The following is a 25,436-nucleotide window of genomic DNA, read 5'->3' as shown; positions in this document are numbered from 1 at the left end:
TCAGTATTTATTTATTTCCCTCCCTTCCCCTCCCCCTTCCCCCCATGGATGTGTATAGGTAATGAATAAAAGAAATATCATACCTCCATAAATTTAATCAATGGGCTCCAAACTTTATTAAATACTCTACTAAATCCCCTACATTCTGCGTTAATTCTTTCATATTTGTATGTAGTGCATACATTCACCCACCAAAAAGTGTAACTTAATCTGTCAAGGTTTTTCCAATTACTCGTGATCAATTGCATAGCTATGCCCGTCATGATCATAAAAAGATGGCTCTTATATTTATCTAAAGTGGGTTTCATATGTAGTATCATTCCACATATTATAGATTCATATGACAATGGAACATTTGAGTCCAGAACAAGATTTATTTGTCCCCATATTGACTTCCAAAATATAAATATAAAAGGACAAAAATATAGCAGATGATCCCTATTAGACTTAGAACTATCTATTTTATTTAATTGAACTGGGGTCCAAAAAATTCTATGCAACAGAAATAACCATGTTTGTCTCAGATGCTGACATTGTACATTTCAATCTCCAAGTCCAAATTCGTGGCCAACGAGACACAGAAATATACTGTTTTATCTTGAAGCTCCAAATATCTCTAAGACTATTTTTTGGCTTCTTATTCAAAAATTCAGAAATCAAATTATACCACTGGGCAGCCTGATGTCCTACTAGATCAGTTTGGTCTATTATTCCTCTGTCCGTCTATATCACAATCAATCCAGACACCCCCATGATCAGACAAAATAATTGGATCTATGGATGCCTTTTTTATCTGTTGAACTAAATTATCTGATACAAATATATAATCAATTCTTGAAAATGATTTATGTACATGAGAGCAAAAAGAAAATTCCTGATCATTGAAATGGAAAATCCTCCAAATATCTTTTAAACCACAAGAACTTATCAAATTATCTAATCCCAAAGACTTTAATATTTTACTAGGCTTTTAATCCAAAATTGGATCTATTACCACATTAATGTCCCCTCCTAGTATTGTACTAGAGGCGGATGATGATAAAAGCAATTTTTGAAGTTTTTTGAAAATTCAGCCTGGTTCGAATTAGGTGCATATATATTAAACAGTAACAAGGTATCTTTCCCTGAGCTCATTTCCACTTGAATCCACCTTCCCAGAGGATCCATAGATAGCATGTTGAATGTTGCTAAATACTTTTTATGTACCAAAATTGCAACTCCAGCTTTTTTCCCTACAGCAAGGGCATAAAAGCAGTGTTTAACCCAATCACCTTCTAATTTTCTGGATTCTATCACAGATAAATGGGTCTCTTGAATAAAATATATATCCGTCTCCTACCGTTTCAGTAAAGATAATGTTTTCTTTCTCTTTATAGGGTGATTGAGCCCATTGACATTTAATGAATATATTTTGAAAGACATTACAATATATTAGTTATAAGGTACCAATATAAGAAACTTAAATTAAACCATATCCACCCCAAATTAATATACCTAATACACATCCATATTCCCTCATTATAAACCCCCTAAGACTTTTAGATAAGAAACCTTAAGAACTGCAAAGAAAGTATTTACTCTTTTATTGTTTTTCATTTGTTTGTCCCTCAGGAAATCTTCCCAACGAGAAGCTGATACTATTGGGGTATATTTGAAATAAGTTAGTGATAGGATGCTGGGAAATGGACTAAAACTCAATTCGAACAAATATGTTATGAGTGAGAGAGTAGGGGAAAATTCTTCCTCTGGTTTGCCCTTTGGTTGGGGTAGTACAAAATGCATATATTAACTTACAAATGACATGGGGACAAATTTGCTTTACAAATTGAACATTTTTATATGCATGGAAATTTGTATCAGATAGAGAATGACATGGGAACAAATTTGTCCCCATCCCGTCCCCATGAGTTTTGTCACTGCCCCTGTCCCATTCCTGTAAGCTCTGCTTTAACCGCACAAGCCTCGAACACTTATGATTTTAAAGTGTTTGAGGCATGTACAGAAGAGGTACATCAGAAGCAGAAAGCATTTGAGGGAATCTGTGGGATCGTTGGATGATCAAGGAGCAAAAGGAGCATTCAGGGAAGATAAAGTCATAGCAGAGAGACTAAATGAATTCTTTGCTTCAGTCTTTACGGAAGAAGAAGTAAGAGATCTACCTGAACTAGAAATGGTTTTCAAGGGTGATAATGCGGAAGAACTGAAAGAAATCTTGGAGAATCTGTAAGATGTACTAAGCCAAATCGACAAATTAAAAAGTGATAAATCACCTGGACCGGATGGTATACAGTAAACCCCTGCAAATTTGTAGTTCGCGAATCGTGGACTCAGTCATTTGAGGTATTTTCTGACCGCCTCTTCCGGGAACTAAAGTCAGGCTACACCAATCAGGTGCCAGATTACTGTGTCAAAGCAGCTCCTGATTGGCTTAGCCTGACTTTAGTTCCCAGAAGAGGTGGTCAGAAAATACTAAGAATGATCCTGTAGGACATCAACCTTTTTTTCAGCACCCTCCACTGCCCCTGCAGCCCTCTCCCGCCTCTGATCCACTCCTAAACTGCATTTGTAGTTTTTCAAAATTCGTGGGTGCTCCTGCAAAGGAACCCCCACGAATTTCTGGGGAGTACTGTACATCCCAAGGTACTAAAAGAACTCAAACATGAAATTGCTGACATGTGGTTAATAATCTCTAACCTGTTGCGAAAATCGTCTGTAATACCTGAAGATTGGAGGGTGGCCAATGTTACACCAACTCATTGAACTTAAAAAAAAAAAAGGTTCCAGGGGAGATCCGGGAAATTACAGACTTCAGTGCCAGCCAAAATGGTGGAAACAATTCTAAAAAATAACATTGTGCAACACTTAGACAAACATGATTTAATGAGACAGAGTCAGCATGGGTTCGGCCAAGGGAGATCTCACCAATTTGCTTGACTTCTTTGAAGGTGTGAATAAACATATGGATAAAGGTGAGCCAGTTGATGTAATGTATCTCGATTTTCAGAAAGCTTTTGATAAAGTTCTTCATGAGAGGCTCTTGAAAAAATTAAAGAGTCATGGGACAGGTTACAAAGTTCAGTTGTGGATTAGGAATTGGCTATAGAATAGAAAACAGAGGGTAGGTTTAAATGGTCATTTTTCTCAAAGGAGGAAAATAAACAGTGGAGTGCCGCAGGGATCTCTGTACTGAGACCGGTACTATTTAACTTATTTATAAATGATCTGAAATTTGGAATGACGAGTGAGGTGATTAAATTGCAGATAACACAAAACTGTTCAAAGTTGTTAAAATGCAGGCAGATTGTGAAAAATTGCAGGCAAACCTTAGGAAAATGGAAGAAGGGCGTCCAAGTGGCAGATGAAATTGTTCAAATGCAAAGTGATGCACATTGGGAAGAATAACCCAAATCACAGCTACCAGATGCTAGGATCCACCTTGAGGGTTAGCGCCCAAGAAAAGGATCTGGGTGTCATCGTAAACAATACAATGAAATTTTCCGCCCAATGTGCGGTGACGGCCAAAAAAGTAATCAGGATGCTAGGAATTATTAAAAATGGGATGGTTAACAAGACTAAGAATGTTATAATGCCCCTGTATTGCTCAACGCTGCAACCTCACCTGGAGTATTGTGCTCAATTCTCGTCTCCTTATCTCAAGAAAGATATAGCAGCACTAGAAATGGTTCAAAGAAGAGCGACCAAGATGATAAAGGGGATAGAACTCCTCTCGGATGAGGAAAGACTAAAAAGGTTAGGGCTCTTCAGCTTGGAAAAGAGACGGCTGAGGAAAGATATTATTGAAGTCTACAAAATCCAGAGTGGAGTAGAACGGGTACAAGAGGATCGATTTTTCAAAAATTACAAAGACTAGGGGACATTCGATGAAGTTACAAGGAAATACTTTTAAAACCAATAGGAGGAAATATTTTTCCACTCAGAGAATAGTTAAGCTCTAGAACGCATTGCCAGGGTTGTGGTAAGAGCGGATAACGTAGCTGGTTTTAAGAAAGGTTTGGACAATTTCCTGGTGAAAAGTCCATAGTCTGTTATTCAGAAAGACACGTGGGAAGCCAGTGCTTGCTCTGGATCGGTAGCATAGAATATTGCTACTCTTTGGGTTTTGGCCTGATACTAGTGATCTGGATTGGCCACCATGAGAACGGGCTACTGGTTTTGATGGACCATTGGTCTGACCCAGTAAGGCTATTCTTATGTTCTTATCAGTACTTAGCTTGCAGTTCAGAATCATATTCATCCAGTTGCCATGTCAAGGAGTATACCACATCAGTCTTCACATTCAGCAATATGTTAGCCAAATCAAACATGGAAACCCTAAGTGTATCCTAAATAGGAGACAGTAAGTTCTCCCACAGTCATTTTTTTGAAATGGCCATGTACTAATACTCAAACTATCATTAGCATTCAGCCATATATCTATGCAGTGGAAAACAGCCCTTTTTAATGGCTGTGCTATAGACAGGCGTAACACGTAGGAAAGTCTCATGTAAGTATGCGTTAAGCCCATTTCTTAGTGCAGTTTAGTAAAAGGCCCCCAGGCTACTGAGAGCTACCAGCTAATCAATACAGTTACTCTGAATGCTGCAGAATGCTTTTAATCCAGTTATTTGAAGACTGACAATGATGGGGGAAACCCCTTAGAGCTCAGTTACCATAAAAATCCAATCAACCAATGCCAAGCCAGTGAATTCCAAATTCAACAGACTTTATTGATTTTCATTTCAGAGTTCTAAGAGCAGAAGTAGTGATAAGCACCTCTTTTACTATATGAAACATAGGGTTCCTTGTACAAAGGTGCGCTAAGCGTTTTAGCATATTAGTCTATGGACGCGTTAGCAGTTAGCACACGTGTACATTTAGCGTGCGCTAAAATGCATAGCGCACCTTAGTAAAACATGGGGATAGTTTTTCATCAATGCTACAGGGAAGGTGAGAATTTATTTCCCATCACCAAGTACTGCAAATGAGAGATGCAAAAATACATGTTTAGAAACCTGTTTTTCATAGTCTTTCAGTTTTCCCTTAGAGAGATAATAAAAGAGTCTTACATTTCTCAGTATTTAAAGAAGTCCATGATAGTTGTGTTAGTCCTGGTGTGAAGGCTTCCTCAATTTGTCCAATAAATGGTTTTATCAGTGGTTTTAGCATGGCAGGAATGCTACTCTCAAATATCTGGTAGTCATGTAACATATCCTGAAGTCTGCAAAATAAGTATCAGATGCTTTCTCATAGGTTAGTTGAATAGCATAGATCATATAGCTGAATTTCTTACTGCCCTTAATAGGCAAGCTAGAGGACAAAGTAAAGGCAAGGCTGTGGTCCTCTACAACTATTTACAGACTGGCTGATATTCAGCGCTATTTAACCAGCCATAAACAGCGCTGACTGGTTAAACAGCACTTAGCAGGCTAAAGTCGAATATTCAGTGCAAGATAACTGGTTATCTCCACTGAATATGCATGGTTAGTGACTAAAATTTAACCGGCTATATTGCGCAATAATCTCAAATTTTCAATGCTAACTAGCCATGTTTAGTGAACAAATCGAGCCGCACAAATAACTTAACTGGCCAGTGCTGAAAATTGACTTAGTTAATTTTGAGCTGGCCACCCTCCCCCCCCCAAAAAAAAAAATAATAATATTTAATGCTGGTTACTGGAAACAGCCTCACTCAACTGTAGCACTACTCCCAGTTACCCATCCCATACCACAAATGTAACAGAAAACACACAACAGAGGGGATAGAAAGAACATCATAAGCCAGGCTCTGCATGTTTTTTGCACTTGTTTCATTTGCAAAACTATAAATATATTTTTCTAAATCTATACCCCAGACACACTATCTGAAAAATCTCACTGTTTAGGATAGTCCACCCTTGGCATTTCTGGTGATCACAAAATCCCTATTTAGGGTCACAACCATGGCTGCAAAAAAAAAAAAAAAAAAATGCAAGCAGCAGCATCATCAGCCTGTACAAGTTGATGGGACGTCATAACTCAGCCTGGCTGGGCTTGATAAATAGCGCCACTGAAAATCTGGAAATGGCTATGTTGAGTGACACATATCTGTATAGGTAGCAGCACTAACCCCCTGTTTTACTAAGGTGCGCTATGCGTTTTAGCATACATTTAGGGCGCTAACATGTCCAAAGACTAACATGCACGCATTAGCGTTTAGTGCATGGTTAGCGCGTGCTAAAATGCTTAGCGCACCTTTGTAAAAGGAGCCCTAAATTTAGTTTAGACCAATACCCAATTTGTATACTAAGGGCTCCTTTTACAAAGGTGCGCAAAGAGTTTTAGCGTGTGCTAAATATTAGTGCGCGCTAAACATGTGCATGTTAGTCTATGGACGTGTTAGCAGTTAGCACGCATACATATTTAGCGCGTGCTATACGCATGCTAAAACGCGTGCTAAAACGCATAGCGCACCTTAGCAAAACAGGGGGATAGTAACTATTGCCACTATCTGGATATATTTTAAAGCTGCCCTTGCCCCACCCCTAACCAAACCCACAACCATATAAATCTCATTGTGCTGATAGTGATTTTGAAATGGCTGCTTTACATAACTTGAGGTTGAACGAGATGTTGCCAGAGAAAGTGGTGAAATCAGTTAGTTTAGCAGGGTTTAAAAAAGGTATGGATAATTTCCTTAAAAAGATGTCCCTATAACCTCCCCTACCCAAATGTTCCCCCATGTCTCCTCCTCCTCTCTCCACTTCCTCTCACTTCTCTTTGTAAGTCGCCTTGAGCCTGCTTAGGTATGTGTGACACAGAAATAGAAGATTAGATTAGATTATTGAGAAGGCTTGGGGAAATCCACTGCTTATTCCTAGGATAAGCAGCATAAAATCTGTTTTACTACTTGGGATCTAGCTAGGTACTTGGGACCTGGGTTAGCCACTGTTGGAAACAGGATACTGGGTTTAATGGATCTTTGGTCTGTCCCACTATGGCAATTCTTATGTTCTTATGAGAGCAACAGTACCAAGTAACAGGCATTTGGAGATACAGATCTCCCATAAAAGCCATAGAAAACGCATGTTGTTTCTAAGCAACAATGCCAAAAAAGGGTTAAATAGCCCAATACCATCTATATAACTTTTGAAAATCTACAGATAAGCCACTGTGCCTTTGCCTCCTTCCAATGAACATGTATTTGGCTTTGAATATTAACCTGTTTGTTTTCAATAAAACATCTGTAGACCACCATTGAGGAAGAATCCAAATACTGTTTTAACACTCTTTTTTTGTATATTTATACATTTTCTTCCATTTTTTGTATACTCCTCATTGACTGTATTGCTTATCTTAATGTACTCCACTTCAGAGCCTCTTGGGAATTTAAGCAGATAAGAAATGTCAAAGATTAGATTAGATGTGGCATCTTGTCTAGCCTAAAAAGGCTGCCTTATACCAAAATACAATAAGCTAAAGATTTTTCTCTGCAGAGGTGATAAAGTCTAGAAGACATTTTAGTATCCATGCTGAGGAAAGGAAGAGACTGTCAATTTAAAATATTTATTCACAGCAGGATTCAGGAAAAAACACATCACAAATCTCTGAGAAACTGATGAACCCTGAATGCCCAGACTTGCCACCTCACTGTCTTTCCATCTCCTATCAGGAACGCCATTCAACCAGGCACTACCTAACAAAATCTGTCTCTTATTTTGCATTTATAGAAAAAGTACAGAGTAAAGTCCTGTCCATGAAGTAAATAAAAGTAGGTCAAGAAAATATGGATGAATTTAAAAGAAAGTCTACTAACTCGATTTGTTGTTTTTTGATTTGCACTTCATTTGCACACATTCTGAGCACGTCTTCTGGAACATCAAATCCCATTTTATGCAAATATTTTGTTTCATAAAGTACTTCAAGTACCATGGGATCCAAATTTACAAACAATTCCTAGATGTGAAAGAATGGAAAGCCACATTGGTACTGATCTCTTTGCCATGCATAAGCCAAAGTTCTTTCATAAACACTGTGCATGTGTACGTGTGAATGAGACATGAATCGACATTTACTATAAGAGACCATACAGTTCTTACAGGCTACACTGCAAAGCATAAATCAGATGCACATTATTTATAAAAGAGGTGTCATTACTACTACAGTACTACTTATTATTTATTTCTAAAATTTCTAGACCACCTATAACTAAGCAATTAACAATTAAAACATTCACAATAGTTCAAGGACTATACAGTTACATCAAAATCACATAGTAATTTAGTCCACTTAAGTTATGTGGAAAGCTCAACATATATACATAGAGGAGCATAATCAAAAGGGACGTCTAAGTCCATTTATGTCCATCTCGCAAGTCATCCAAAGTAAAAAAAAAAAAAAAACCAGCTTAAGACACATTTTCGAAAGATACTTCCAACTTTTTTTTCGTTTCGAAAATCGTCTAATTATACTTCCTGTCGATCTGATCGTCCAAGCCACTAAATCGTCTATCTTTATACCACATTTTCATCCAACTTTCCGTCCAAGTCCAAAACGCCTAGAACAAGCCCTGTTGGACGTGGGAGGGTCTGCAAAGTGATGGGTACCTTCACTGTGAACTTCATGTCTGGGGGTCTGTTTTATGTGTTTGCAGTGCTTATCTGTTGACTTTAGATGGGTTTTACACGGTCTAAGTCACAATGTCCAAGTTGCGTCTAGGCTCTGTTGTAAAACTTTCGGTTAAACATGCTTTATGACTAAGTGTAAGCTGGCCCATGTCCCGCCCAACTCCCGCCCTCAACACGCCTCCCGAAACGCCCCGTTTAGCTTTGGTCATTCAGCCGCACTATGAAGGCTTAGGTTGTTTAGAAATACGTCCAAAACCAGTTTTTATTATCGGCACTTGGACGTTTTTGAGAAATGTTCGTCCAAGTGCCAACTTAGGCCGGTTTTTGGACATTTTTCTCTTTCGATTATGAGCCCCATATTATCCATCCCCACTAAATAAGGTGCCATAATCACAATTCAATTTCTTATCAAATATGCCTACTAGCTAAATTTCAGAGGAAAACCTCCGCATACAGTTGTGTCTTCAACATCTTTCTAAACTGTAAATGGTGTCACACCAAGGCGTCTAACCATCGCAGCTAGCGTTCCAGGTTGTGACAAAACTTCACCCCAGCGTATTCTCTATAACAAGAGGATCCCTTCAGGACTTAATAAGGCACTAGGCCACTGCCTAGGAGTGCATTCACCAGTAGGTATCATGTATTTCTTCTTTAATAAACCAGAACCCAGTCAGAATGTCCAAAACAAACAGAAGTTTATTTAGGCCACCGGCCAAATTAGGTTTCAAAAGGTTAAAAAAATGCTTCATTGCACACAACAAAAATGAGTATCAGAGCATTACCTTGGTTTCAGGATGCCTCACCAATAATGAGGCATGCAACCCATTCTTAGCCAGGTCTGCACATTTACACCACCCTCTGTGATACAGAAGTTCAAATTCCATAAGAACAGCCGCCATCTTGTTGTAATTCCGAATAACACTTTTCATTTCCACGCTCTAGAACAAAAAGATAACAAGGGATACTTCAAGGAAAAATGTGTGCAAGTTGTAAGATGTCAACAAATAAAATGCTTGCTTTAATAATACAGTGAATAAAAACCAGACTCTAATATAAACAAACAAGCAAATATAAATGTTCTAGACACTCATCTACAGTAGATAAATTGCAAAACCAGGAAAACCAGCACAATGAAAGCAGGTTTCAATATCAGACTTTTGGCTGTGAGCATAGTCCCAATTATACTGCACAAGATAAAGCAGTGCTTCACCTGCAGAAAAGGCCTGCAAAATTGTTCACCTGATAGGCAGGTAAATTTGCATATGGTGTATGTAGCCTGTATATGCATAGCTTTATGTGCTGTTTCAGGAGATGTTCTCAAGGGAGAGTTGAAGAACATTTTATACTTATGTACATATTTTTGAAAATTCAAGTGTAGGAATATAATTTAACCCAGTGCAGTGTAAGTGGTATAATTTTTCAAAGCAGAACATGTGAACTCTCATTTTGAAAATTTGGTAACACCTCACTGTAAAGGTTTTACCCATGCATACAGTTATACAATTACCCTTTTATGTATGCCTCATGTGTATTTATATAACACAAGACAACTCCAAAAAAGACACCAGAGGAACTTCAAAAGACGCACGTAGAGGCAGTAAAAGTCGATGGGTTCTAAGGGAGGTAAACACTTGTGTATTTATAGCATGGAAATTCTAACACCGTGGATATATTTTAACCAACATATCCTTCTAAAAGTCAAGTTAGAAAAGTTAACTACTATTTATACTTACTAGAATACTGTGTGATAATACATTTTCTTCTCAAGACCTACTATTATTACACACACACAAGCAAAAAATCAAATACATTCAAACCTTTAAAACCTCAGGTCTAGCTTTGAGGAACTTCATTGGCTGATTAATTTTCCTGAAAAGTTGACGAGCCCACATAATCTTTCCGGTAATCTGAAAAGGTCAAGAAGATTACAAATTCATGTTAACAAAAATTACATATTAGCATAAATTAGATATACACAAGCATAAATCATCCCTTCATCTTCCTTAGAATGAAACACACACATACAGTACATTCTAACAGCATTTGAAGGAAAGGTGAAGGTGTTCTTTTTTTTTATGCCTTTCAGAGGTGAAAGTAGTGGCGTGTCTAAATATTTGGGGTTCAAGATTTCTAGCATATAACACTTCAGGTGGCTATTTCTTAATTATCCATACAATAGAAATAGGAACTTCTTCCTTATTTCAAGGAGCAACCTGTTTAGTCAATTATTAGGCCCTCAGCGTCACCACTCAGAACTCAAACATATCACCGTTCTGAGCTTTACGTGACAAATCGTCACTGGGTCTAGTTTTTCTAATTTTTAACTTTTACAAGAGCTTTAATATTTAAATATTTATGACTTTCTTATGATTTTCAATATAATTCAACTTATTTTACTTAGCTTTTAATGTAGTTTTCTCTAATAGAGATGTTTTTTAATCAGGCAGGGTGACATAGCCATAGCCATAAATATTTGGGGTGGCATCTGAAGTCAAAGTGACATTTTCACACATCATACCCTCTTCCCTCACCCCCACCCCAACCCCCACAACACACTTTTAAATTTGCATGATAACTGATAGCATCATTTAACATATTTTTCTGTAAGGAAGTATTCTCTACAGGACTGGTCAGAATTTCAAAACAAACCCTGAAGATCCAGTTCTTACACCACCAACTTCATATTCCTTAACAATGGAACTATCTATTTTAGAACTTGCTATACCAAAAATATTCAAATTGTGATTATCACCTCATGAACAGCACAAGCTCTTCTACTGTCAGACGCTTTGCTTAAAGCAGATAGGTTTAGTTTGGGATGTGGAGATCACTACTTCTGAGCATTTTGACAGCCCTTGCCTCAGAGCTTAAACAGTACATCAAGCTTCCTCTCTGGCAGTATTCAAATCTAGGCTGAAAGCTTTTAACTCCTAACTTCTACTCATTTGTAAAGAACCCATGTCTGTTTTAATCATTCCCTCTGTAAGAAACTCCCTAGCCCTTATTCGTCCTGTTTGACTGTTTTGATTAGATTGTAAGCTCCATGAAGCAGGGATTGTTTCTTACACGTTTAATGTATAGCACTGTGTATGTCTGGCGGTGCCATAGAAATGATAAATGTAGTAGTAGTGGTAGTAGTATCCTGCTTTCAATCAGGCCAGATACTTTGTAAATAACACAAGACCCTGCAAAAAGGCACTCAGAACCTATACAGGAAAATCTTATCAACCATAGCAGCCATGATCCACCTATGAGAAGAGGGTGTAATAAATTTCAAACTGGGCCCTAGAATACCAGTATACCTGCTACTGGGAAATTGTTACACAGTCCTATATAGACACTACGTGTTTGCAGAATCCTTCACTTCTGTCAAAAAGCAGAACGCAGACAGACCCTCACTTGATACAAAATAGGGGACCACAAAAATATGTGGACAAAACCAGAAATGGAAAATTCCAAGTAAGCCAAACACTATAAGAAGTAAAAATTCTGGTAAAAGTGAAACCCAAATGCATTTTCACCTGTACTCTTGTAAATACATAATTAGAAAAAAATGCATATTTCCCAAAGCAGACATATATCAATCCTTAAAAAGTATTATAGAAAAATATTTTTTTTCTTTTTCTACCTTTGGCCCCGCCACTGTGGTAAAAGCTCTGACGCTCATAAAATTCCTATGAAGATCGGAGCTTTTACCACAGCCACCAGTGATTTAAAAAAACCTAATGCAGCTTGATAAAAAAGGGCCTTTATTGTCTGGGTACTTTTCTAATTGGGTTGGTCCCTGTCTGTTCCATTATTTGTCTTAGCCTTCTACATTTTTTCCAGGTTTCCCTTTCCATTTCTTCTCTCTCCTCTTATTCTTCCTTTTTCTTCTCCACATCCACATCCTTCTTTCTTTTTTTTTATATTTCTTTTTTCACTTTCTCTGCTCTACCTCTATAACCACCCGTATATGATTTGTACTCCTCATTCTCTCTCTCACCCTCTAGTACTTACGGTTGTACTTACGGATGTACTTATGGTTCATCTCTAATCTACCTATTTGCTTTTCTCATCATGTTCTAATACTCTCTTCAGCAATCCAATTACCACCTCTATCTTTCATCTTCCCTAACATAAGCCTAGATTCACTAACCCTCCGATCCGTGTGCGATCCGTTTCCATTTGCATGCAGGCTGACAAATTCATTAAAGGCCTGCATGCAAATGGAGACGATTGTTGGCACGCCCCCAGCCAATTGCACGGATCGCTAAAGCCCTGACAGTAGTGACAGGAGAAACAGCCTCCTGTTACTGCTGTCAGGGCTTCTGCCGGCTTTTTAATTTTATTTTTTTTTTTAATCGGGCAGATATTTTGCGTATTTTATGTGTTTAGTTAATGTGTTTAGTGAATTTTGCGTATTTTGTGTGTTTAGTGTTTTATGTGTTTAGTGAATGTGTTTAGTGAATTTTGCGTATTTTGTGTGTTTAGTGACTAGTGCAGGAAGGAAATCTGGTCGCAAACTGATCGGTACACAATCGGTTTGCTTTGTGAATCTAGCCCATAGTAACACAGGAAATGATAGCAGATAAACAGTTCATCCAGTCTGCCCTGTAACTACATGTATTAGAATTTCATAATTAAATTGTCTTTCTTTAATTTGTTTTCTATCCCATTGTCTCCAAAGAGCTCAGAACAGGTTACAGGTTAAATATACATAGTATACAGTTAACAGGTTACAATTTGCACTGGATTTGCCATAATTTCAGTACAAGTTATTATTCTAACTTAACACATACTAGGGTCTAATACTAATATACATGGAGGGGTATAATCAAAAGAAACGTCTAAGTCCATTTTGGGCCTAGGGTGCTAGTCGCCCAAAGTTGGCAGCATCCAAAGTCCATTTTCGAAAAATATGTTCAAAATATATTTTTTCGAGAATCGTCTATCTGTACTTCCAGCCGTTTGATCGTCCAGAATGCCAGGTCGTCTATCTTTAGACCACATTCTCGTCCCAAAAAATTGTCCAAGTCCCAAACGCCTACAACAAGACCATTTGGATGTGTGAGGGGCCAGTAAAGTGATGGACTGGCTATCCAGACATAACAGAGTAGTGGGGCACCTTACAGGGCACTGCTGTGAACTTCACAAAAAGGGTGCCACATAAACATCTCACCACAACTCCCTTGCAGGTCATGGTGAGCCCCCCAAACCCACCTGTCTACAATCCCAATAGCCCTTATGGCTGCGGGTGCCACCTATATGGCAGTATAGTAGGGGTTTTGGGGGACTCACAGGTTCTACCATGAATGTAGTGGTTAGAGTGGCTTATGGGCCTGGGTCCTCCTTTCTATGGTTCACTAGCCCACCTTCTCAGACTACTTAAGCCACCTCTTTGCAGCTCTACTAGGCTTTCCTATGCCAGGTGCTAATGTTCCGGAGGCAGGCATGTACTTTTTTATTCCTGGGCACACCTCTAAAGTTGAGGGATCAGAGTTATTCTTTAGCAATGTCTCCACAATAAACACAATTCCATATCCAGATTCCACAAACATATCTCAAATCAGAGATTTTATTATAGGTTTCTATAACAAATTTTTCTACTATGTGAAGTAACCACTTCAATATTGCGTGGCATCCTATCAGCATAGTTTATCAGACATCTCTGTGATGTATTGTCCAGTTAAACTGGTCACAACTTTTTAAAATCAGATATAATTATTGGAATCACATTCTTGAAATCAGCCTATTAAGCCCTAGCAAGCCCATGCCGGCTGCCAGCCATAATATTAACCACAACAGTATAATCATGTGATGTACACCCCGGAATGTAGTTAAAGTCACAATTACCTTACCAGTAGCTAAATAGTACCTCCAGCAGTTCTCAAATAATACTCATATACATGTAGAAGCTTAGTGTGATTTGTACACACTACAGCATTTGTAACAGAGCCGTTAATCCATGAGTCGCTTTACAGCATGTCTCTCCTCTCCACCTCATTGACAATCTTCTCCAGTGTCTCGTAACCCAGGTCTCTGATGCCCGATGGCCTGTTGATGAGAGCATCTAGAAGATACGGAGAAGTTGTAAATGCATTCATTTAGCACTGTAAGTGGAAGGCTGCCTGGCAGTGGTCGTAGCAAAGCTGATCCTCTCCTTCTTTGCAGCTATCACAGCTATCATGATTTGTGGCTCAGCTGCTCCTCCAGGGTTGCTTCTTGGGCTTCTTTTCCCCTTCTTCACTCTTAAGAGGAGCCAGCAAAGCCTAGATTTGCTTCATCAACGCCCCAGAAGTGTCTAAGTTGTACACGATAATCTTGGTCTCCATTTTTCCCATGTTTATCCAGCTCTGGATACCAGGGGAAGAACAGGAGACGAGCATGAGTTCCGGAGAGCACAGAAAACAAAGAGGCAGCGAGGTCCTGATGGGCACTATGCTGCTGCTAAGGTGCACAGGGCCCTTACCACATCCTTTTGATGCAGCTGAACAGGGCCCAGAACCCTAATCCTAAGCAAAGACTGGGTGCTACGTTAGAAGAAAGGCTGAGCAACAGCAGCGGCATGCTGGCAGGTTCCATATGGCTTCCTTGTCCTATGGTCAGAGCAAAGGTCTTTGCTGGCACTTCACAGGCCAGCTGCAGGTATAGGGTCCCTGGGGGCCTGGGGTGGGGCAGTGGTTGCATGACTTTCCTCACTATCACTCCAGAAGCCAGAGACAGCGGCTACTACTGTCCATCAGTACGTCCCCACTGCTGGCTCTGGCCCTGACCCAGTAGTGCATTAAAAATTTCTGTAATGCAGTAATGATGGTGTAATAAGAATAAAATAACCTAACTTTGTCTGGACAACATGAATCCAGTGTTATGTTGAAAGCAAGTCAGAGATGCTCTCAACATATTTTAGTTTACTCAGATGGAAATGCTTTTCAATTAAAGTTAATGGGTAAACCATGCCATACAAATAGTTGGCCTAAAGCTACTTGGACAGCTTTAACTAGTTATATTCAGCTGCTTATAAATCTGGTTAATCCTACTGCATAAATGGTTAAAATGAACTGGTTTAAAACCTTCTGAATATTGGTCCTAACAAGCGTTAATATCATTCTTACAGGTGGTATATTCCGGGGCATAGGAGGGTTTTCCTTCTGTTTCTGATAGAGTTTTCGAACCAAGTCTAAGTCTCGACTGTATCTCTGTAGGACCATCAGGTACTTTTCAGTGAAATCAAGATGGTCCTTACCAACACGTTCAAACTTCAATAGAAGTCCCAACATTTGCTCCGTCTGGGAAAAAAAAACAGGCAGAAAAGCACATGGTCATTATTACATAAATATAACTTCAGTTATATACTGTTCATAGCATGATATCCACAAGAAAGCTGTAGGTAGAAGTCCTGGTGCTGAAAAATATTTTAAACACACAGTATTCTGCTTGTCTAAATTCAGGGCAAATCATTCTCCACTGCTTCAGGTACAAATTTAAAATTTTCAGCAGTATTTCTGCTACAATCATCTTCAGCCTATCACTCTCAACTGCAACTGTTTCTGTTGCCTTTGAATATGCTGTAATAGACTGCTCACTGGACCCAAAACCCTTCACTGTACATTTCCCAGTCTAACTGCAGTTTTACTCCCTCCTCCCTTTAGCATCTAAGGGCCCCTTTTACAAAGCCACGGTAGCATTTCTCCTATGGTAAATGCACTAAAGCCCAAAGAAACTGAATGAGCTTTGGTTAATTTGTCATTGCTACTGTGGCTTTGTAAAAGGAGACTTAAATAACCTGAAGGTGCTTTTTGCCTCCACTGTCTTTATTTCCTTCTTAGCTCATTCTCTGTTCACTCTAATCGGGTCTTTGTTATCAACATTTCACAAAATCAGCACCTGTTATTGTCTCAGGTTTTCTGATTATGACCAAAGTCAAGAAGCTTTACTCAGTCTTTAGTCTCTATGACCTATCAGCTGCTTTTACTCCTTGATACTCTATCCTCTCCTGGATGGATCTCTATGCTCTCTTGGTTCTCTTCTTTTTTTTCTTTCATCAGATATATATATATTTGAGGTTAAAGGAATTTGGGGATTTTTTATTATTTTCCAAAGCATTATTCACTGGTGCTGTTCATTAAGGTACCAGGTTGTTTGGAGAGCTTTTGCAACATTATTACAGAACTGAGAGAAGCAAGGAGCTGAGGTTCCCAGCTCAGGATCCAAGTAGATAGATAGGAAGAATACAAGAATACAAGAAGCAGTGCTTCCAGCCCAGTGACTTTGAGACTCTATACCTTGGATTCTATAAATGGTGCTGAAAATTGTGTGCGCAAATTTGGGTGCACACCAGATTTTTGCAAACAATTTGAGTAACGAGTCAATTAGCACCAAATATGGGGCACTAACAGTCAATTGCTGGCATTAATTGGCAACAATTTGGATTTTCGTGTGAATTTTGCTAGGTACTATCCTATAAAGATGCAAATGCAAATATTTTAATGTGGAACTGAAAAGGAGCATGCCCATGTGAAGGACATGGGCAAGTCAGATGCATGCAGTGTTTTAGAATTCAAGTAGATCCATGCCTAATTTACATGTGAGGATTTACACCAGGTTTCAGGTAGTGTAAATCAGTGTTTTTCAACCTTTTTACACCTATGGACTGGCAGAAATAAAAGAATTATTCTGTGGACTGGCATCGGTCCGTGGACTGGCGGTTGAAGAACACTGGGTTAAGTCGTGGGCCAGACCCCGCCCATCTCTACCCAATCTCCACCCCAGACCCCGCCCCCATAATAGTACTAATTGTAACACTATTTTTTCCATTCATTTTTCAAAGATATGCAATATAATCTTTTTGACAACACATAATGGTTAACCACAAAATTAAACTACACAAAGCACACTGACAGCAGATGTAAATTCTCAAAATTGACATAATTCAATCAATAAATTCAAACATAAAATCATTCCCCCTACCTTTGTTGTCTCCCTCCCTCCATGCTATGCCTTACCTTCTGGCCTGTTCCCACCTGGCAATTTTATACTGGCCTGGTAGCCAGCTCCCTCTTCCTCACTGATGCAGTGCACAAAGCTGTGGGCAACGGCTCCTTGCGCGTCCCGTACCTCATCTGGAAGCCTTCCCTCTGACGTTGCAATGTCAGAGAGAAGGCTTCCGGTTCAGGCGCAGGACACGCGTAGGAGTCACTGCCCTTGGCTTTGTGCACTGAATCAGTGAGGAAGAGGGAGCTGGCTCGTAGATAATGCCGCATCGATCGCACCGTGGAGCGGCAGTTGAAGAACACTGTTTTGGGCCTGATGCACGTGCTGGCCCTGTGGACCGGCAGGAAATTTCTGTGGACCGGCACCAGTCCACGGACCGGAGGTTGAAGAACACTGGTGTAAATCCTCACGCCCAAAGTTGGGTGTGGATCCTGTCACTACATGCTATTTTATAAACAGCACCCAACTCAGAGCACCATTTAAAGAATAGCACTTGGATCTCATTTTATTTGGGCACCATTTACTTGTGGATTAACTAACTTTGGAGACATGTGAACTCAAGATATATAGAACAGACTAAATGGGTAGGACAAAAGCATTGGGGTAAATAAATAAGTGGCTACATTGAAAGCAAATTTTGTACAGTGAATAAGGTATGTGCAATTGGTTTTAGTTACAAGGTGCACGGCAAGCTAGTCCATATGCAGAGTGAGTGGTTAGTCAGTCCTAGGGATACCATATGGCTCCAGAAAAAGGAGGATGGATTGAGACATCCAAGTTTTTCTTCCATTGCTTTCAATGGAAGTAAATCTGAGATGTCTCAATCCGGGCAGTAAAGGCTTGGAAGAACAGCCAGGCTTTCATCTGCTTCCCGAGGTAAACGTAGTCTTGAGTCAGGTGTAGCCCTTCTGGAAGTGAATTCCAGAGTTTGAGGGCTATTTCTACTAGAGAATGACACGGTGACAAAATTCATCACCGTTCCCATCCCCGCGGATACCTGCGGGAAACCATCTTCATGTCATTCTTTAAGGAGAGAGGGAAGAATCAGAGTATAATTGGGCACAACCACTGACCCGCAAGCTTTGCTTTGAAGAATGCTGGTGTAGAAGGACCGAGGTTGAAATAGACACTAGAAAATGACATGGGATTATTTCCCATGGTTATCCGCGGGGACGGGGACAGTGATGAATTTTGTCACCGTGTCATTCTCTAATTTCTACCAAGGCTCAATGGCAGTATCACATTGTGCAATTTCTTTCCTTTCATTTGATAAACATGCAGTTAGGGATTCGCAATGAAGTGTCTAAGATGTGCAGAAATGTCTGAGAGCCTTGACAAAATGGGCCAGAATTACATGTTATGTTATATATGATCTCATATCCACCAAATCCTCCTAAGCGGAGTTCGAGGCGGGTTACAACAATAGTATCTCTATACAAAAATAAACATACAGTGCAGAGTGAAATCAGATTAAGCTACTAACAAAGACTTCTAACAGAGTGGGCTACAGATAGTATTTTTGTATCAAAAAGATAGATACAGTGCAAAATCAGGGTTGACTAAGCCCTAACCAAGATTTCTGGTAAAAACCATGTTTTCAGATTTTTGTGATTCTTCTGGGTCTAAAATTAGTAGTTTAATCCTTTCAGTTAAAACTACTAAGCAAACCCTACTCTACACATCAGATAAGAACATAATAGCCGTACTGGGTCAGACCAATGGTCCATCTAGCCCAGTAGCCCATCTTCATGGTGGCCAATTCAGGACACTAGTACCTGGCAAAAACCCTAATAGTAGCAACATTCCATGCTACTGATTCAGGGCAAACAATGGCTTCCCCCATATCTATCTCAAAAGCACACTATGGGCATTTCCTTCAGGAACTTGTCCATACCTTTTTTAAGATTAGATATGTTAACCGCTCCCACATCCTCTGCAAATGCATTCCAGAGCTTAACTATTCTCTGAGTGAAAAAATATTTCCTCTTATTGGTTTTAAAAATATTTTCCTGTAACTTCATCAAGTGTCTCCTAGTCTTTGTAGAAAAAAAGTGTCTCCTAGATCAGTGTTTTTCAACCTTTTTTGGGCAAAGGCACACTTGTTTCATGAAAAAAATCACGAGGCACACCACCATTAGAAAATGTTAAAAAATTTAACTCTGTGCCTATATTGACTATATATAAAGTAATTCTCTTGAATAGGAATCAAATAAACACAAAGAAAGTATTTTATAATGCTGCCACCGCCAACACCATTGGCGGCGGTGGCACTCAATGGCTAAAGAGCCGCAGTTTGCCGGCCTAGGGACAACACTGGAGGGTGGCCAGCTGTGCACCCCCTTGGGACGTAAACCCGGGGTGGGGCAGACCGCCCCCCCACCCTGGTATGCCACTATCTGTACCTCACTCCCTCCCTATGACCAAAAGTTCTCCTTTCTTCTATTCCCCGTGTACACAACCATCTCTTTCCCTCCCTTCCTCTCTCCAAAGTCCATGCCTTCTGTGTCCAAACACTCATTCCCTCCCCCACCTCAGCATCTCTTTCCCTCCCTTCCTCTCTCCCAAGTCCATTTCTTGTGTCCAAAAACGCATTCCCTCCCCCACCTCAGCATCTCTTTCCCTCCCTTCCTCTCTCCCAAGTCCATTTCTTCTGTGTCCAAAAACGCATTCCCTCCCCCACCTCAGCATCTCTTTCCCTCCCTTCCTCTCTCCCAAGTCCATGCCTTCTGTGTCCAAAAACCCATTCCCTCCCCCACCTCAGCATCTCTTTCCCTCCCTTCCTCTCTCCCAAGTTCATGCCTTTTGTGTTCTGTGTTTGCCTCCCAGCCCATCTTTGCAACTTTCTCAGCAAAACGAAGTTCAAGCCGCGAGGCTTGTCTTCTGCTTCCTGCCTGCCCTGCCGCGCACAAATAGCCGAACGGAAGTATTCTCCGACGTCAGCGCTGACGTCGGAGGGCAGGCTTTGCTTAAGCCCTCCCTCCGACGTCAGCGCTGACATCGGGGAACGCTTGCGATCGGCTATATGTTAGCTGCAGGGCAGGCAGGAACAGAAGACGAGCCTCGCGGCTCGAGATGTATTGAACTCCGCGGGTCCCCCGTCCAGCTCTCTCCTGTCCACGTGGGGCGGATCGCCCCTCTCCCTAGACTGGTGGTACTGCCCTGATGGCGGCCTTGACAGTACGGCACACCAGGCAACATCTCGCGGCACACTAGTGTGCCGCGGAACAGCGGTTGAAAAACACTGTCCTAGATATGTAGAAAAAAAAACAAAAAACATAAAGGAAAAAAAATAATACCTTTTTAATTGGACTAACTTAATGTAGTTTATGATTAGCTTTCGAAGGTAACCCCTTCTTCCTCAGATGAGAAATAAGCAAATGTTGGCAAAAGCAGTCCTTGAAGAGTAGACTAACATGGCCATCACACCATTTCACTCTTGATGGATTAAAAAATCGATCCACTTGTACCCATTCTACACCACTCAGGATTTTGTAGACTTCAATCATATCTTCCCTCAGCCATCTCTTTTCCAAGCTGAAAAGCCCTAACTTCTTTAGTATTCCTCATATAAAAGGAGTTTCATACCCTTTAACATCTTGGTTGCTCCTCTTTGAACCTTTTGTAGTTCTGCTATATCTTTTCTGAGATAAGGCAACCAGAATTGAATACAATACTCAAGGTGAGGTTGCACCATGGAGTGATACAGAGGTATTATAACATTCTTAGTCTTGTTTTCACAAGATACACAAAATACATATCTAAAATCTGAAAGGATTATCTAAATTATGGTATACCCCAATAATAGGTGAGGAAATTCATTGAATTACATCCATAGAAAGAATCTGAACAAGTTCTTTCATCTCATATTACAGTAACTATCTGCTTCTTATTTACAGAACAGGTGAAGGAAAAAACAGGGTTGGGACTTTGCTAGGTCTTGTTCTTTCACTCCACAGGTCCAAAAAGCTCCTCTACTGTGGTTACAGTATGGCTAAGAAACATTGTACCTCTAAAGCTGCTGCTGTTCCCATTACAGCTTCTGCCTCTGTCCAGAGTGAATGCTTGATTCAAGGTGAGGTACTGATCTCATGTGCAAGATGTCTGCATATTGAATCCCACATGAAAAAGGGATGAGGTGGTATGTCTGCATATTGAATCTCTCAAGAACTAAGGGATGAGGTGGTAAGACTAAGAGACATTTGTGATAATCAGAAATCCATCCCAGATATGCATCTTGACGAATCGGGGATCTCTAGAAAAGGGGATGGTGGCATTGTGCTGAAAGAGGACATCTGGAAACAGTTCACCAGACCCTGCAAAATGAACCTCACTACTTCATCTTCTGTTAAACTGAAGAACCAGCTTGCAGTCCTAGAAGCAGGAGATATAAAAATCTCAAGAACAGGAGGAAGTAAAGCTCAAAAATTTCAAAGCCAATAAGAAGCAAAAAGTAGTGGTGGTTGACAATTCTGAGAGGTACAGAGGTGCCCATTTATCAACCAGACATGATGTCCAAGGAGGTATAATGTCTGCCTGACAAAGATTTGAGATGTAGCAGCAGGTTTGCCAAGATTCATCATGCCTAAGGACCATTATTCTACACTGCTCATTCAAGTTGGCACAAATGGTACTGCTAGGTATCTCACTGAATGTATCAAAAGTGACTTCATGGCTCTGGGACAGAAGGTGAAGCAGTTAGGTGCACAAGCAGTATTCTCATCAAGCCTTCCTGTTGTGGGTAAAGGACAATTGAAGGAAACTTGCATTCTGGAGCTGAATGCGTGGCTGCATGGATGGGGTCAACATGAGCATTTCAGTTTCCATAATTTTCTAAGAGCTACTTAACAGAGATGGTATCCACCTATCTAAGTAGGGAACAAGTATCTTTAGTAACAGACTAGTTAATGTACTGAAGAGGACTTTAACCTAAATTCGCTGAGGACAGGTGAAAATGCCTCAAGATCATTAATAACTCTCAGGAATGTAAGACATCTAATACTGTTATTGAAATGAAACAAAAAGGTGATATCTGGAAAGCTTTACATGCCAACTGTCTGTAGTATGGGAAACAAATTTCCAGATCTAGAGGCTCAATTGGTAGAAGCTGATTTGGATTTAGCGGCAGTCACAAAGAACCATGACTGGGATATAGTGCACATTGGCCCCAAATTCTGTTTATGGTGTCCTAAGTTTTGTGAACAAATCGGTGCACACAGCTGATCTGTGCGTACAACTTAGTTGTTTAACAAGCCAATCGGTGTCAATAATTGGCAATTAAAACCTAATAATTGATGCTAATTGGCACTAATTAAAAAGTTACAGGCACAACATTGTAGGCGCATTCTATAAAGTGGTGTGTGTCACATCTAGTTTGCGAATCTCAAAGGAGGCATGGCCAGGGGTGGAGCATGGGTGAGTTGTAGGCATTCCTAAAACTTATGACATTTTGGCAGTCTGGGTTGGTTCTTCAGCCAGCCTAACACAGTTCATTGTGTGGTTAAACTCGTGTGACCAAAATCTTCAGTTTACTATCCATATGGATACACGTCATGTGCCTTTTTTGGATATTAATATCACTTTACACCAAGGACATTTTCAGACTAGTATTTATCGAAAACCCACTGACTGGAATAATCTGTTACAGTATATCAGCTTTCATCCCAAACATTTGAGAAACAACATCCCAGTGGGTCAGTTTTTGCACCTTCGCCGTTTGTGCACTACTGTCCAAGAATACATCAGTAAAGCTAGTGCCATGAAGTCAAGATTTCAAGCAAAGGGATATCCTTTGACTGTTATACATAAAGCCTACAAGAGAGCCTTGTATGCCAACCGGTCTCTGCTGCTACAGTCTTCCCCAAATCAAGATCAGCAAGACTTAGTGTGTGTGCTCCTGTACTCTACTCTAGCATTTAAGATTAAGCATAGTATTAAGCAACATTGGCCCATTATGTAATTTCATCAAGAATTTTTGGATTGTCCCAGATTTGCATTTTCTAAGAGCCAGAATTTGAAACAACGCTTGGTGCATTCTCAATTTTTGAGTCAGTCCTCATTGCCAGCATTCGGGGAGCACACCCCTTGCAGATACTGTAAAATGTGCACATACAGTGTGAAGCTGCAACAGATGCCTCTTGCAGCAGCCATTGTTACTAAATCTAGATGCCCACCCACAAATTATAATTCACAGCAAGTAGTTTACATCATTCAAGGTCCTTGCAATTTTTTCTACATTGGTTGTACCACTCGCAGTATTAAGATCAGGATAGGGGAACACCTTAGCAGGATTCGGTCGGGTATACTGGAAGCCCCTTTAATATCTCATTGGTCTGAACAGCATCACAATAAATCCGATTTAAAATTCTCAGGTTTAGACATAGTTTTCAACACCAGGGGAGGTGATATCGCACACAGTTTATGGAGAAAGGAACAAAAGTGGATTTATACCCTCAACACGCTCCATCCGCATGGCCTTAACAATGAGATTGAATGGTTAGCGTTCCTCTGACTAATTTTATTTTATGTTAGTCAGAGTTGCCTTTTTTCAGCCTCGATTTGACAGCTCCCCCACTGCTTCGTTAAGCTTTTTAAGCGGATATTAGTGTGCACGTACTCACGTCAGAGTGGCCTCTTTCTGGCCTGTGTTTAAATAAGCCCACGAATGTTCAGCGTCCCTTTGTCAGTTACAAGCTTTAGAGTAAGCCTAAATGTGGTATGTATCATCTGTTTTGGAGTTTTTTCTTTCTTTTTCTTCTTCTCCCATGTTTAGCCAAGAAGATTTTGTCACATTATGTTACAGTGGGGGTTTTGAAAGCTATTCCTCACTGTATGTTTAAAACGCTTTGTTTTTTCTTTTTGTTCAGAGTGAGCAAGCATAGTCAGCACGGACATTGTGCAGTGTAATGAAGAATCTATCAATGAAGCACTTTTGAACCTTTAGTCGGGTCTCCTGAAGCAGATTCCGAATCGGGGCCATGTTGGGACCCTTTGAACTGTTTTACAAGCTAAGTGCTTTAATTATATTCATTCTCTAGCAGCAACACAGCATCCAAGCGTACTATGGACATCTAAATCAATTGAAATATCATTGAAATAGTCGCCTTTATTTGAAACTTTATATTGAACTATTAGATTTGAAAATTTTCTTTCCATCTAGTCTCAGAGAGTGATCTGTTATAAACATCGCAATGACTGGAAGGTAAACTCTTTTTTGCAAAGGTGGCTTTTTTGCCTTCCTTTTCTGAGTTTCATATCTCTGAGCGGAGTATATACTTTTTGGTCACTCTCTGTAGACTGATTTCAATTCTGAAGTCAAGTTTGTTTGCATACATATTGAGTCATTTCTCTGGCTTCCCACTTAATTGTGTTCCCTGGTTCTCTAAGGATTCTTAAAACTTAGGCAAGGTGTGTTTTATTTGGAGCCAATACATTTTTTTTGCCTCCTTAAAAATCTGGTTCTAAAAGGCACTCCATTTGACCAGCAGAGGTAAGAACGTCTTCGGACACCGACTAGCCCGCCTGATTCGCAGGGCTTTAAACTAGGTAAGTTGGGGGAGGGGACCTACTCATATACTGGTGTGGAAAGGAACTATCCTGATGGGACGAGTCGACACTCTGTTTCCGAGGTAAGGACCCAATATGCAAACAGTTCTCTAGGAGCCACACAGACTCAGTCAGGAATAGCCTTACAGGGACTCAGCAAACACAAAGTGTGGAGGGCCATGTATGTTAATGCACACAGTTTAGGCAATAAAATTCTAGAACTGGAAACTGAAATAAGGGATGCCAACCTGGACGTGGTGGCAATATCCGAGACTTGGTTCACGGACGCACATGGGTGGGATATGGCTATACCGGGGT

The 25,436-nt window shown here is 40.1% G+C and overlaps 1 protein-coding gene across 1 annotated transcript in view; it reads right to left on the bottom strand.

Moving 5' to 3' along the window:
- LOC117353985 (dynein heavy chain 5, axonemal-like) overlaps positions 1–25,436 on the bottom strand; it is a 629,516-nt gene that overhangs the window by 489,888 nt on the left and 114,192 nt on the right. Inside the window, exons 17-21 of the mRNA XM_033930650.1 lie at positions 15,698–15,871; positions 10,421–10,510; positions 9,386–9,541; positions 7,793–7,932; positions 5,067–5,218 (exon numbers count right to left, since the gene is read on the bottom strand). Of these exons, the coding sequence (XP_033786541.1) occupies positions 5,067–5,218; positions 7,793–7,932; positions 9,386–9,541; positions 10,421–10,510; positions 15,698–15,871 (712 nt within the window). The remainder of the gene's footprint in view (positions 1–5,066; positions 5,219–7,792; positions 7,933–9,385; positions 9,542–10,420; positions 10,511–15,697; positions 15,872–25,436) is intronic.

This window comes from Geotrypetes seraphini, chromosome 2, assembly GCF_902459505.1.
Source record: "Geotrypetes seraphini chromosome 2, aGeoSer1.1, whole genome shotgun sequence".
NCBI classification, from domain to species: domain Eukaryota; kingdom Metazoa; phylum Chordata; class Amphibia; order Gymnophiona; family Dermophiidae; genus Geotrypetes; species Geotrypetes seraphini.
The sequence above is the reverse complement of the archived record's forward strand: the minus strand, read 5'-3'. Positions and strand labels throughout refer to the sequence as shown.